Source organism: Delphinus delphis, chromosome 9, assembly GCF_949987515.2.
Source record: "Delphinus delphis chromosome 9, mDelDel1.2, whole genome shotgun sequence".
Taxonomy (NCBI): domain Eukaryota; kingdom Metazoa; phylum Chordata; class Mammalia; order Artiodactyla; family Delphinidae; genus Delphinus; species Delphinus delphis.
Window position 1 is genome coordinate 49,173,235 of NC_082691.1, and position 12,538 is coordinate 49,185,772.

The 12,538-nt window shown below is 37.6% G+C and overlaps 1 protein-coding gene across 3 annotated transcripts in view; it reads right to left on the reverse strand.

Moving 5' to 3' along the window:
- PPP1R9A (protein phosphatase 1 regulatory subunit 9A) overlaps positions 1-12,538 on the reverse strand; it is a 319,708-nt gene that overhangs the window by 52,140 nt on the left and 255,030 nt on the right. For all 3 annotated transcript variants that reach the window (XM_060020512.1, XM_060020511.1, XM_060020513.1), the window contains exons 8-10: positions 11,544-11,773; positions 9,509-9,605; positions 8,636-8,807 (exon numbers count right to left, since the gene is read on the reverse strand). In XM_060020512.1, the coding sequence (XP_059876495.1) occupies positions 8,636-8,807; positions 9,509-9,605; positions 11,544-11,773 (499 nt within the window). The remainder of the gene's footprint in view (positions 1-8,635; positions 8,808-9,508; positions 9,606-11,543; positions 11,774-12,538) is intronic.

Below are 12,538 nucleotides of genomic sequence, written 5' to 3' on the forward strand. Positions count from 1 at the left end.
ACTGCAGCGAGAAGCCCAAGCACCACAATGAAGAGTAGCCCCCGCTCACCGCAACTAGAGGAAAGCCCGCACGTAGCAACAAAGACCCAACACAGCCAAAAATAAATAAATAAATAAATAAATTTATATTTTAAGAAGTTACGTTTTTTGTCAGAGTTGACTGATGTCTTATGATTCTAAGAGCCATCCACCCTGCTAAATTCTTAATTCTAATGACCTGTAGGCTCGAGTATTTTTATGTATTCAATTTTATTATCTGTGAATAATGATAGTTTTGCCTCTTTTCACTCCTTATATTTTTTTATCTCTTTTGCTTGTCTACTACTTGCTAGGACCTCTAGGATAACATTGAATAGATGTGGTAATAAACATTTAGTGGGGGACTTCCCTGGTGGCACAGTGGTTAAGAATCTGCCTGCCAATGCAGGGGACACAGGTTTGAGCCCTGGTATGGGAACATCCCACATGACGTGCAGCAACTAGGCCCATGAGCCACAACTACTGAGCCTGCACTCTAGAGCCCGTGAGCCACAACTACTGAGCCCTCGTGCCACAGCTACTGAAGCCTGCGCACCTAGAGCCCGTGCTCCACAACAAGAGGAGCCACCACAGTGAGAAGCCCGTGCACCACAACAAACAGTAGCCCCTGCTCACCGCAACTAGGGAAAGCCTGCATGTAGCAACGAAGACCCAATGCAGCCAAGAATAAATAAATAAATAAATTTATTAAAAAAAAACATTTAGTGGTGAAATGTTAAAAATATTCTTAATTTTAAAGGAAATTCTTGATTTTAACATTTGACCACTAAATATGATGATTGATAGAGACTTTTGTTAGCCTCACATAACAAGTTAAGAAAGTTCCTATGTATTTCTAGCTTAATAAACTTCTTACCATGAATAACTGTTCAACTTTAGTGTTTGTCTTCATCTAATAAAATGATTATATACATTTTTCCTCTAGTTAATGTGTGAATTATATGAGTTTTAAAATGTTGAACCAACTTTGTGTTTCTTACATAGACACAGTTGGTCATGATAATATATATGTAGACTTTAAAATACATTTCTGGATTCAACATTTACCTTTGTGAACAAGTAGGTTTTTTTTTTTAAATAAAGAGAATTCTGGCCAGCCAGTGGGCGTTCACTCCGCTCATCTGAGAGTAGAGGAGGAACTCTATTCCAGAACACAATAATGTTAGTTTAAACCTCAGAAACCTGTATTAACCCCATATCCATCCTAACTGTTAAATATACAGATCTATACTACATTAGCTACACAGAAAACCATACTCAAGGCATTTGCCAGGGAGTATAACCTCTAACTTACTGACAATTTATATTTATTAAAAGCTCACAAAGAACTACAACACTTGTATAAAAAGAATGTTTTCTTGTTTTTAAGAAAAAACAAATCCCCAACGCTTTGAGGATTTTTACCAACTCTTTACTTGGTAATGCAGGTCATGCTCCAATTATGGAAGATATTTTTTTATGCTTAGTTGCAGTAAGGACTCATTCCCAAACAAGACAAGTCATGACTTCACATGGAACCAATAACTGGATTTTTTTTAATAAAAGGAAGACTGGCAAAAAAGCTTGCCCATTCAATTTCAAATATTGGTTATATATAAGGTATAGCCACCGATATTCTTTCATGTTTAGAAATTCTTTGTCATTATTCAAAAAATGCTGTTATTTTATTTTGTGGTACGCGGGCCTCTCACTGTTGTGGCCTCTCCCGTTGCGGAGCACAGGCTCCGGATGCGCAGGCTCAGTGGCCATGGCTCACGGGCCCAGCCACTCTGCGGCATGTGGGATCCTCCTGAACCGGGGCACAAACCCGTGTCCCCTGCATCGGCAGGAGGACTCTCAACCACTGCGCCACCAGGGAAGCCCCCCAAAATGTTTTTAATCATGTTAATAAACTTGTTTACAAACAAACAACCCCCCCACAACAGTTGAATGGGGAAATCTTAATGAATAGTCAATCCATCCTCTCCAGCAAATATTCTAAATTTTATCTGTAGGTAACCACACAAAGAATAAAGTTAATATAGGAAAAAGTAAATAAGAAAAGAAATCCCCACTTGACTAATGCAAAAGAAGGCAAGAAAGCAGATAAAAAGAACAAAGGAAGATTTTTTGTTAGATTAGAAACAAATAGTAAGATGTTAGATTTAAACTCAATATATCAGTAAATAAATTAAATAGCAACGTTCTAAATGCATCTTAAAGATTGAGAAAATTTTTTAAAAGCAAGATTGAGACTGTAATAGAAATAAACAACTAGCCATTGCTTATAAAAGACATGGAAAATTTGCAGTAAAAGAATGGAAAAAGATACCACAGAAACACTTACTAAAAGAAAGCTGATACAGCTCTTCAAATCTCAAACAAAATCGATAACAAGGTGAACTACTAGAAATAAAGAAGGATATTTCCTAATGATCAGAGGTCAATCTACCAAGAAGGTATAATGATTCTAAATTGTATGTATCCATTAACATCACCTCAAACACATAAAGCAAAAACCGACATAACCAAAAGAAGAAACAGATAAATCTACAATTATAGTGTTATTTTTTGACGCATCTCCCTCAGTAACACACTCTAGAAGTTTTGAATATGGTTAACAAATTTGACCTGACATACATGACAGAGCACCTGAGCACCAACCTAGGTCAACAGAGAGCTAAGTACCATCATTTCTTATACATCCTCTCCTCTCAGTAATTTAAATTGCCTTTACTGAACAGTACATTGTATATTTATGTGATGCCATTAGTCCACACTGAGGTTCACTGTGTGAAAATGCCCTAATACAATCATCAGTGGATCTACTGTAAGGATGTTATCAATATTAATATCACTGCTCCAAATCATGCATTATTTGTACCAGTAGTTATACTTCTCTTGAGCAGATGGTTTATCTTAATCTTATGAACACTGTGTAGGATGTAATGGACCAGGGTTTCCATCTCCTTCTGATGACTAGAAAGTTTACAGCCAAATAAAAGACTTAGCTTCAGAAATAATAAAAATATGGTATATACACTTGTAGCATCATATCTGGTTCTACTCTGTCCTCAGCCTCATTGTTCTCCTTTATCTTGCCACTTTCAATTCACTCTCTCCTGTCATATAAAGGTGTCGCTCCAAGTTATTTCTAGACAGTGCATGATGAATGAAATATAAGAATTTAAAAACACACAGGTGGTGAAAAAGGCAAATACCTTAATGGCAGTTGTTTACTTCCCCTTGCTCTTCCTGATAAAGACTTTATTTAAATATGAGTAAGTTACAAAAAAACGATTCAATTCAGGAAAATCAGATTCAGTGCAAACCAATAAGCTAACAAATGGGTCACAATAAGCAAATACCATACGATAGGGCCTACTGACCAAAGAATTAGCTGGCCTGAATATCTAAGCAGGCTCAGAGTTCTACTGATATGTCCACAAATCTCAGGTATGGGACGATGCTTACTGGGTTCAGGATTCAAATGTGGACTACTATCTGAGATCTACTTTTAAGAAATCTGGGGCCTGAGACTTCCCTGGTGGTGCAGTGGTTAAGAATCTGCCTGCCAGTGCAGGTGACACAGGTTCGAGCCCTGGTCCAGGAAGATCCCACATGCCGTGGAGCAACTAGGCCTGTGTGCCACAACTACCAAGCCTGCACTCTAGAGCCCATGAGCCACAACTACTGAGCCGTGTGCCACAACTACTGAAGACCTCGTGCCTAGAGCCGGTGCTCCACAACAAGAGAAGCCACCGCAATGAGAAGCCCGCACACCACTACGGAGAGTAGCCTCCACTCACCGCAACTAGAGAAAGCCCATGGGTAGCAATGAAGACCCAATGCAGCCAAAATAAATAAATAAATAAAAATTAAAAAAAAAAAAGAAACCTGGGGTCTTATTGCAACAGCTGAACCGTTTTGTGGAAAAAGAGTAAGGGAAAAGAGAAACAGCAAGAAGATATTATTTTCATTATCATTATGCTCCTTTCTCTAGGATATTCTTAAATTACCTAAAAAGTAGCTAAGAAATATTTTTATTTTTAAAGATATTGGGATTGGGACTTTCCTGGTTGTTCCGTGGTAAAGAATCTGCCTTCCAATGCAGGGGACGTGGGTTCGATCCCTGGTTAGGGAACTAAGATCCCACGTGCCGCGGGGCAACTAAGCCCGTGCGCCACAGCTACTGAGCTTGCGTCTCTCACTAGAGAGCCTGCATGCCACAAACTACAGAACCGAAGCACCCTGGAGCCTGCACACCACAACTAGAGAAAAAAAAACCCGCACAATGCAACTAGAGAGAAGCCCGCAAGCCACAACAAAAGATCCTGCATGCCGTAACTAAGACCCGATGCAGCCAAACATAAATAAATAAATAAATAAATAACAAATCTTAAAAAAAAAAAATATCAGGATTGACTAATTCCAGCCACAATTTACTATGAAAGTCTCGACTTTCCTATAATCCTCTATCTTGCAATTTAAGTTTTTTTTCTTCTTGCACAGTTCTCATTAGAGTTAAGAAATAGTAAGTAACTAAAAGAACTAAGGATAAAATGCTTTATATACCATCTTCCATGTTCATACTTTGGAGAAGATAACTTGCAGTGTTATCTAATCAGTGCCCCACTGGCTGAGTAGATGGGTGTGAAATAAAAGAAGCATTTGGTACTAATGCCCAAACTTCAAAGGGATCCTTGAATTACACTTACAAACCTAGCAGTGACCCAGTTCCTGTTATGCCTCAAAACTATTAACGGTATTGCTTTGGATTTCCTGACTTCCTATGATTTCAGCCTTTTCTGGGGGCAAAGAGTTCCTATCAGTTGTCTAGGAGAAGCAGCAGACTCCAGAAAACCAGTACAGTTCAGTTGAATAGTTAAGAAAATGGGCTGTGGAGCTGGATGAGTCCAGCTCCTGGTTCTACCTCTTGCTCACTGAGTGACCTTGGACAGATGGTTTAATTTCTGCATCTGAAGTTTCCTGATCTGTAAAATGGGATGACAGCAATACTACTTCTTAGGGTTGTTGTGAGGATTAAATGAATTGCTGTAACTTAAAACACTGCCTGGCCCGTAGAAACACTACATCAGTTCCCAAGAATAATTTTTTTAAGTGAAGTATGGTTGATTTACAATATTGTGTTAAAGTATTGTTTGTTATCACTACTGCTGACTTTGCAAATGTTATCTTTTTCCATTAAAAGAGTTTTTAATTTCTGAGAAAAAACAAAACTGTTAATGGGTCACAATGCTTACAGAATTAAGTATAAGCTCTTCTTCCGGCATCCAAAGACTACTTTTACTCCAAGAACACCCTATGACACACTTTTAACATAAGGTCCCACTTTTAACATAAGGTCTATGAATCAGGAAAAAAATTATTCTAATTTTATTCACTTTTTTCTCTTCTTCAAACTCCCTCTCATCTCTTAAAATGTTTCTATCATCTATTTGTTTCATACCAAACCCTTCACCTGCCTCAGGAAGAGCATGGTATTTAAGTGAGTTTTTTAGAGAAGTTAATCAAACTACGACTACAACCCTTTTTCCTACCAAGATCTCTCTAACATGCCTGTTTTCTGCTCTTTTTCTAATCCTGACTTGAATATCTGAGTGGCCACAGACATTTCTAGTCACTTCGGGGCCTTTGGATACAAGGTAGAGAACTCTTATACAGACCAGCATTACTCAGACACTAAGAAATTATAAATATGAAACATGGCAGTGGGACAAAACTGTCATTTTTCACATCCTGGAACACATGTAAACTAGTATCTGACCAGCATACTGGTGTAAACTAGAAGGGATTTAGAGTTTGTTTCATCTCTTGGTGAAAAGAAATTGTTATAGTTGCTTTATGGATTTTAAGAAAAAAGTATCAGAATGTGTTAAATAATATATTTGTATATATAATCTGCCAACATTTTTTTTTTTTTTTTTTTGGTGACCAGGGATTGAACCCAGGGCCCTCAGCAGTGAGAGCGTAGAGTCCTAACCACTGGACCTCCATGGAATTCCCTATCTGTCAACATTTTAATGAGATACTTGAGTAGGCTTAGTTTATAGAAAGAACCATACATATGATGTTTGGATATAAATTTAACTGAGGCAAATTTTTGCATGGTTTGAAAAACGGTTTTATCACTCTAAAATGTACAATAATTTAATATCGAGAGTCACATAATTAATCCATCCCCAGTTGGGACTCTCGTTCCTAGAAGAACATGAGTTCTTGTGAAGAAGCAGCTGCTAACATGCTCTTCCTTTTCTCCTCTTACCTTTCTGCCTCCTTCACTCTCTCCTTCCTTTTCTTTCACATTTCATTCTAACATAGATTTTCACTGACCTATAACTGATAATCCTTTTGCTTCACTGAGCTGCCTCAGACCCAAAAAGATGCTAAACCACTCATCCTATCAATAAAACACTCCAGTGCTTGGAAAACAAATCAGAACTGGACAGTCCACAGGAGGTGGAGAGGTAAAGCACTGCACCTCAAGGGCGCAGACTAGCAGAACTGACTTCAACCGCTGTACCCATCCTGTTGCAAAAAGGTGTGTGTTGGGGGGGAGGGTGATCATTAAATACCAAATGGCTTGCGTTTGGTCCGCTGCTTTACTTCCTTTTCTGAACCTCTAGGACTTCAGCGTTCCCTAGCAACAGAAGCAAAGGATCACTTTAGAAAAGTGCTTTCCAGAGCATTCCTATCTAGCTACTGACCAAGCCATTTTAGTTTATGTGATCAAGCAACTGAAATTCAAGGAGATTTATCACTGACTGTCCTCGGCAGCAAAACTGGAAGAGTACCGCTTGATATGTATGCTACTAATGTCTGAGATGACTGATTCTACCTCTACTGCACAAGCATGGATTGGTTTCAGGAAGAATTAGTAGTCTCTGCATCTCACCGTGAACCGACAGTGTTGCTAGGGAAACTGATAATTATGTGGCAAAATGGAGGGTGTAGAAGAGAAGAAAAAGGGTTCAGAAGAAATGTAAGGTTTTAATCCAAATCAGCATGTTTATAGTATAGTTTGCTGATATTCTGTAGTAATATAATTTAATAAATACCATTAATTATATGTTTGACAGGATACAGATTTCTGAACTAAAAGAAATGAACAGAAATGAATTAGACTGTGGAAAGCTACTGGTTACTGATCATACTTTGTGTATGGCATAGCAGGAATATATATTTATTATAAACTACGACGAATTTGAAGAATTAAAATATTCAAAAAGGTAAAAAAACACATTGATTTGATTTCTGACTTTTTAAAGAAAACAATCTTATCGAGTTCCAGATATAAAAATTGTAACTCCATAAAAGCTCTAATAAAATTTCTTTTTTTCACCTCAAACACCCTTTAGGGTGGAGAAGAAAGAAGTGTTGCCATTTTGATGTTATACATAATAAAAAACCAAGCCAGAGAAGTTGAATGACCTTCCTAAAGTCACATACCTCTTCAGTTAGTGGTAATGTGGGTGCTAAATACTCTACTTTAACTGCCTGGGAGGCATTATTTACAGATTATGTCTTAGTAAGGGAAAACACAGCAAAAGGATATAAACTTAGTGAACAGATGCAAATCTCTAAATACCACTTTACTTTTAAATGAAAATTTCCAATACTTCTCACTTTCAACGGCTAAGAGTTTAGTTCTGAAAGTTAACGATATGATATAAACACTTGTTTATCAGGAAAATCTCATTGGAGACATTTTAATATGTGCGAAAGAGCATCAAAGAATTAAACAGCTCATTAGTGATCACAGTTTTACTGCATGTCAAACCACTGCCTGTGAGTTGTCAGTCCCTTCACGAGAATGCTGCCACATGACATTCTTTTATTTTCACTTTTTCTAAGGTCTACTAGGTACCTATTTTAAAAGATGAAATAAAAAGTTTTATGTCCGCCTGTGCATTTATCGTTATAAATTCTTATACATCCTCTAATTTATAAATACACTATACGTATTAAAACATTCATACACATTCTTATACACACAGTCTATGCACGGGCGTGTGTGAGGGAAGCAAATAAGTGATTTATTTATGGTTGGTGTATGAAAGAAGACAGCCATTCACAATACAAAATGCTTCCCGTGTTCTGGTCTGATTTGGTCTCTGACAGGAAAGAATGAGACGTATACACAGGACATCGAGGTAAAAGCAGAAAAGTACACAGAACTTCTTAGTGAATTCCAAGTGCTAGAAGTCAGCCTTCTGATGTTATGAAAAAGATCTTCTTTCTAGGGACTTAAAAATCACTCATTTTAAGCCTTACTAATTAATACTTAAGTAGTGTAACTCACCCTATATGGGACGAGCTATCAATTTAAGGCAGTTTATTAAGCTTATCAATTTTATGGTGGTTTAAAAATAATATCTGACTTGTCCGATTTGGAATTTTGTTAATTCTTTACATCAAAGATTTATTTTTGATAAGATGAGAGAAAAATTATAACTTCCTATTTTGATAAGCCCATTTTTCTTTCCCACAGCAGGAAGACTTTTTCAACTTTTAAATCTCTGAGTTAAAAAAAGAAGAATGTAAGGCCAAATTTTACAGTCATTAAAAACATTTTTTATGGTTAGGTTAAACAAACCTTGACTTAGGCCATCTTGACAAGGTGTCTGCTTGACATCCAAGTTCTCCAAGGTATCTCCTTTAGAGACCTCACTAAGAGATGTTCTTCTCTCAAAGATGTTGTTGTTATTGTTAACTTGAGTCCCATTTTGCTTCAGTAGCCGGAACACCTCAGCTTCCAAATCTCTAATCTAAGAGAGAAAAAAAATATCTATTCATGAAACCCTAAATCAGCACTTCTCTCCAAGCACTAGGCAAAACTACCCTATTCTTTTTTTTTTAATTTTATTAAAACATAGTCGATTTACAACGTTGTGTTTAATTTCTGCTATTTAGCAAAGTGACTCAGTTATACATATATATATCTTTTTCAAATTCTTTTCCATTATGGTTTACCACAGGATATTGAACATAGTTCCCCGTGCTATACGGTAAGACCTTGCTGTTCATCCAACCTATATATAATAGCTTGCTTCTGCTAATCCCAAACCCCCAGTCCTTCCCTCCTCAACCCTCCCGCCTCTTTGGCAACCACAAGTCTATTCTCTATGTCTGTAAGTCTGTTTTTGTTTCATAGATATGTTCATTTGTGTTGTATTTTAGATTCCACATGTAAGTGATATCATATGGTATTTGTCTTTCTCTTTCTGACTTACTTCACTTAGTGTGATAATCTCTATTATTTCATTCTTTTTAATGGCTGAGTAGTAGTCCATTGTATACATGTACCACATCTTCTTTATCCATTCATCTGTCAATGGACATTGAGGTTGTTTTCACATCTTGGCTATTGTAAATAGTGCTGCTATGAACATGGGGGTGCATGTATCTTTTCAAATTATACTTTTGTCTGGCTGCCCTATTACTCAGTGGCTTTGAGCATATAACTCACCCGTACTTGCAGGCCTTGAACTTCCACAAGATGAGCTTTTTCCAAATCTTCTATTTTCTTTCTTTCTGCTTCCTGTCTTTTGATGAAATCAAGTTCTCTTAAGAAGAAAATAATAGATCTCATTGCATCAAACACTCAACAAATGAGGAAATGTAAAAATTCCTATCAGAAGCAATGAACTGCACAGTGAAATAAATAACTAGACAGCTGTTTAAATAAACAAAACTCAATCACAGAGAAAAGGTATCTAGTAATGAAAGCAAATAAAATGTCTTAATGGGGGCTTCCCTGGTGGCGCAGTGGCTGAGAGTCTGCCTGCCGATGCAGGGGATGCGGGTTTGTGCTCCGGTCCGGGAAGATCCCACATGCCGTGGAGTGGCTGGGCCCGTGAGCCATGGCCGCTGAGCCTGCGCGTCCGGAGCCTGTGCTCCGCAACGGGAGAGGCCACAACAGTGAGAGGCCCGTGTACCGCAAAAAAAAAAAAAAAAAAAAAACTTTTAATGGATTACAAAGTAAAGAAAAATGCTTTGATCCTGCTTACTAAGATTTTCATCTGTAGCTCCTGACTCTAGAGCACCCGTTCATATTTAGATAGAAGCTACTGAACTAATGACCCATGTTGGATAATTTAGTGGAGATAATTACATGTCAAGTAGATATAATTCCACATTTACCTAGTAAACTGATGGAACTCGATGGTAAGAGTTTTAAAAAGATAATTATAATAAGATTGCTTCCTATAAATGGCAGTAGAGGGGCTGTTGGGTCAGAAACACTGAGGGGGAGCTGTCACTACATGCCTGAGGATAATATGGGGAGAAGGAGAAATACCTCCATTTTAAAAGTCTGGAATGCAATATGCAAATTTGGTAGAATTTATTATAAAATTATTACATGAAATAGAGTTAGGTATATTTTTGGTAAAAAGAGTTAAAATAGTGATGTAGTGAATTCATGGTCATAAGAACAATTCCCCCCTTTCTAATACACTTTTTATAGCAATATCTTTTAAACATTACAAACATTATTTCCATGATAGGAAATAATAGTTACGGTGACTCTTACATATATGCTTAGGTTTTTAAAATTTTTTTGCAGTACGCGGGCCTCTCACTGCTGTGGCCTCTCCCGTTGTGGAGCACAGGCTCCAGATGCGCAGGCTCAGCGGCCATGGCTCACAGGCCCAGCCACTCCGCGGCATGTGGGATCTTCCCGGACTGGGGCACGAACCCGTGTCCCCTGCATCAGCAGGCGGACCCTCAACCACTGCGCCACCAGGGAAGCCCTATGCTTAGCTTTTAAGGCTTGACATAGAAGACCAGATGAGATACTGGTGCTACTTTCTATTATTCTAGTTAGCCAGAAGTTAACTGTTGAAAAAAATCCGTAAAAATCTCCCTGGTCAGTCTCCCTGAAATTACACCAAGATTCAACAGATGGAAGCAAAGCAGCATTAGCTCAGAAATAGCAGTTGAAATTTAAAAGCAGAGTGTGGTGATGGTCTCTTACTGCAGTGAACCAAGGCCCTTTTGATTCTCTCAACAGCTGAAAGAAGGAAACTGGCAGGGCAGGAGGTCTTGCTAGTCAATATTTACACTATCTGTAGTGGGAAAATTCTGAAGTTAACTGATTCTAAGAATAGACATAGAAGCAGCCTCATCAAGGCCCCAGTTGCTGCTTTGTAAGTACTTTATCCAATAGTCATTCTGCATGACTTCAGCTGGGCTTCTTGCTTCTAAATCACAGATGTTTCAAAAAGGATGGAGGTTCAAATGGTTTAACAGTTACTATTAATGATTAACAACAACAACAAAACAGGAGGTTGCCAAAAAATTATAGAAGAAAAACTATAATTGCATATGAAAAATGATGCAAGAGATTTCTAAAACTTAATGTCTATTTATGCATTAACTATGCTCCTTAGGGGCATGACTCCGAGGTCACCTTTTCTTTTCCACTAGATATTATGAAATTACTGGATATAAACCTTCTTTAGATACACACAACTATTCTTTAGTCATTAGAAGCTGCTTACTTTTGTTGAAAATCCTTGATCAGTTTCTTTGCCTTGTTGTACTTCTTTTCCAAGGCTTGATACTGGCTTTGAGTCTCTTTGAGGTGCTCGTTCACCGTGTGGCATAACGTTTGAGCCTCAATCCAGTAGCTCTCCAACTTCAACATTCTTTCTTTATTCTCTTCTATATTCTGCTGGAGTTGGGTTTTTTCTAGTTCCCACCTCACTTTCTCATTTTCTGCTGCTTGTAGCTGGACAAAGCAAATATCAAAGCAAGCATTATCTGGGTACTTCTGTAGCAAAAATCCCTCATATTTTTATAGTGTATTTTAAATTCCATTGTTACATATACTCAAATCATCAAACACACTGAGATGAGAAGAGCAAGTATTATTTTCATTATTACACAGATTATAAAATGGAGGCCTTGAAAAGTGAAAATGTTTGTACAAGGTCACACATCTAATAAATGACAAAACGTGGATCTGATTCCAACTCCCATGATCTTTACATCACACTATGTGGTGTATGAAATTCTCTGAGCAGGAAAAAGTATTTTAGAGTTTGATTCTATCCAATGAACTTCAACACGCTTTCTTTTAGAGTTTTTCTTTTTTTTTTTTTTAACATATAATTATAAATAAAAAGTTAACTAAAAAGGGAGTGGGGAGAGGCAAGCTGGGAAGGAGAGAGGGGCAGAAGCACACAGTATGGCCGAATGGGTAAGAGGGGGACCGTGGGGTCATACAGTTTAGATTTGAATTCCAGGCTCTGCCATTATTGGCCTTTAAACCTTGGACAAGTAAATGAAGTCCTCTAAGACTAAATTATGTTATCTTTAATCGGAACTGTGATATAACACATCAGCACGCTTGGAACAGCTCCTTGGGCATAATAATCTGATAAAAGTGATTTTTACTTTGTTTCTATCCCTTTTGATGATATTATCACATCTTTTATTTCAACTGACATGAACATAGCTTGTAGCTCATTATTTTGCTGACACTGTTCTGAGT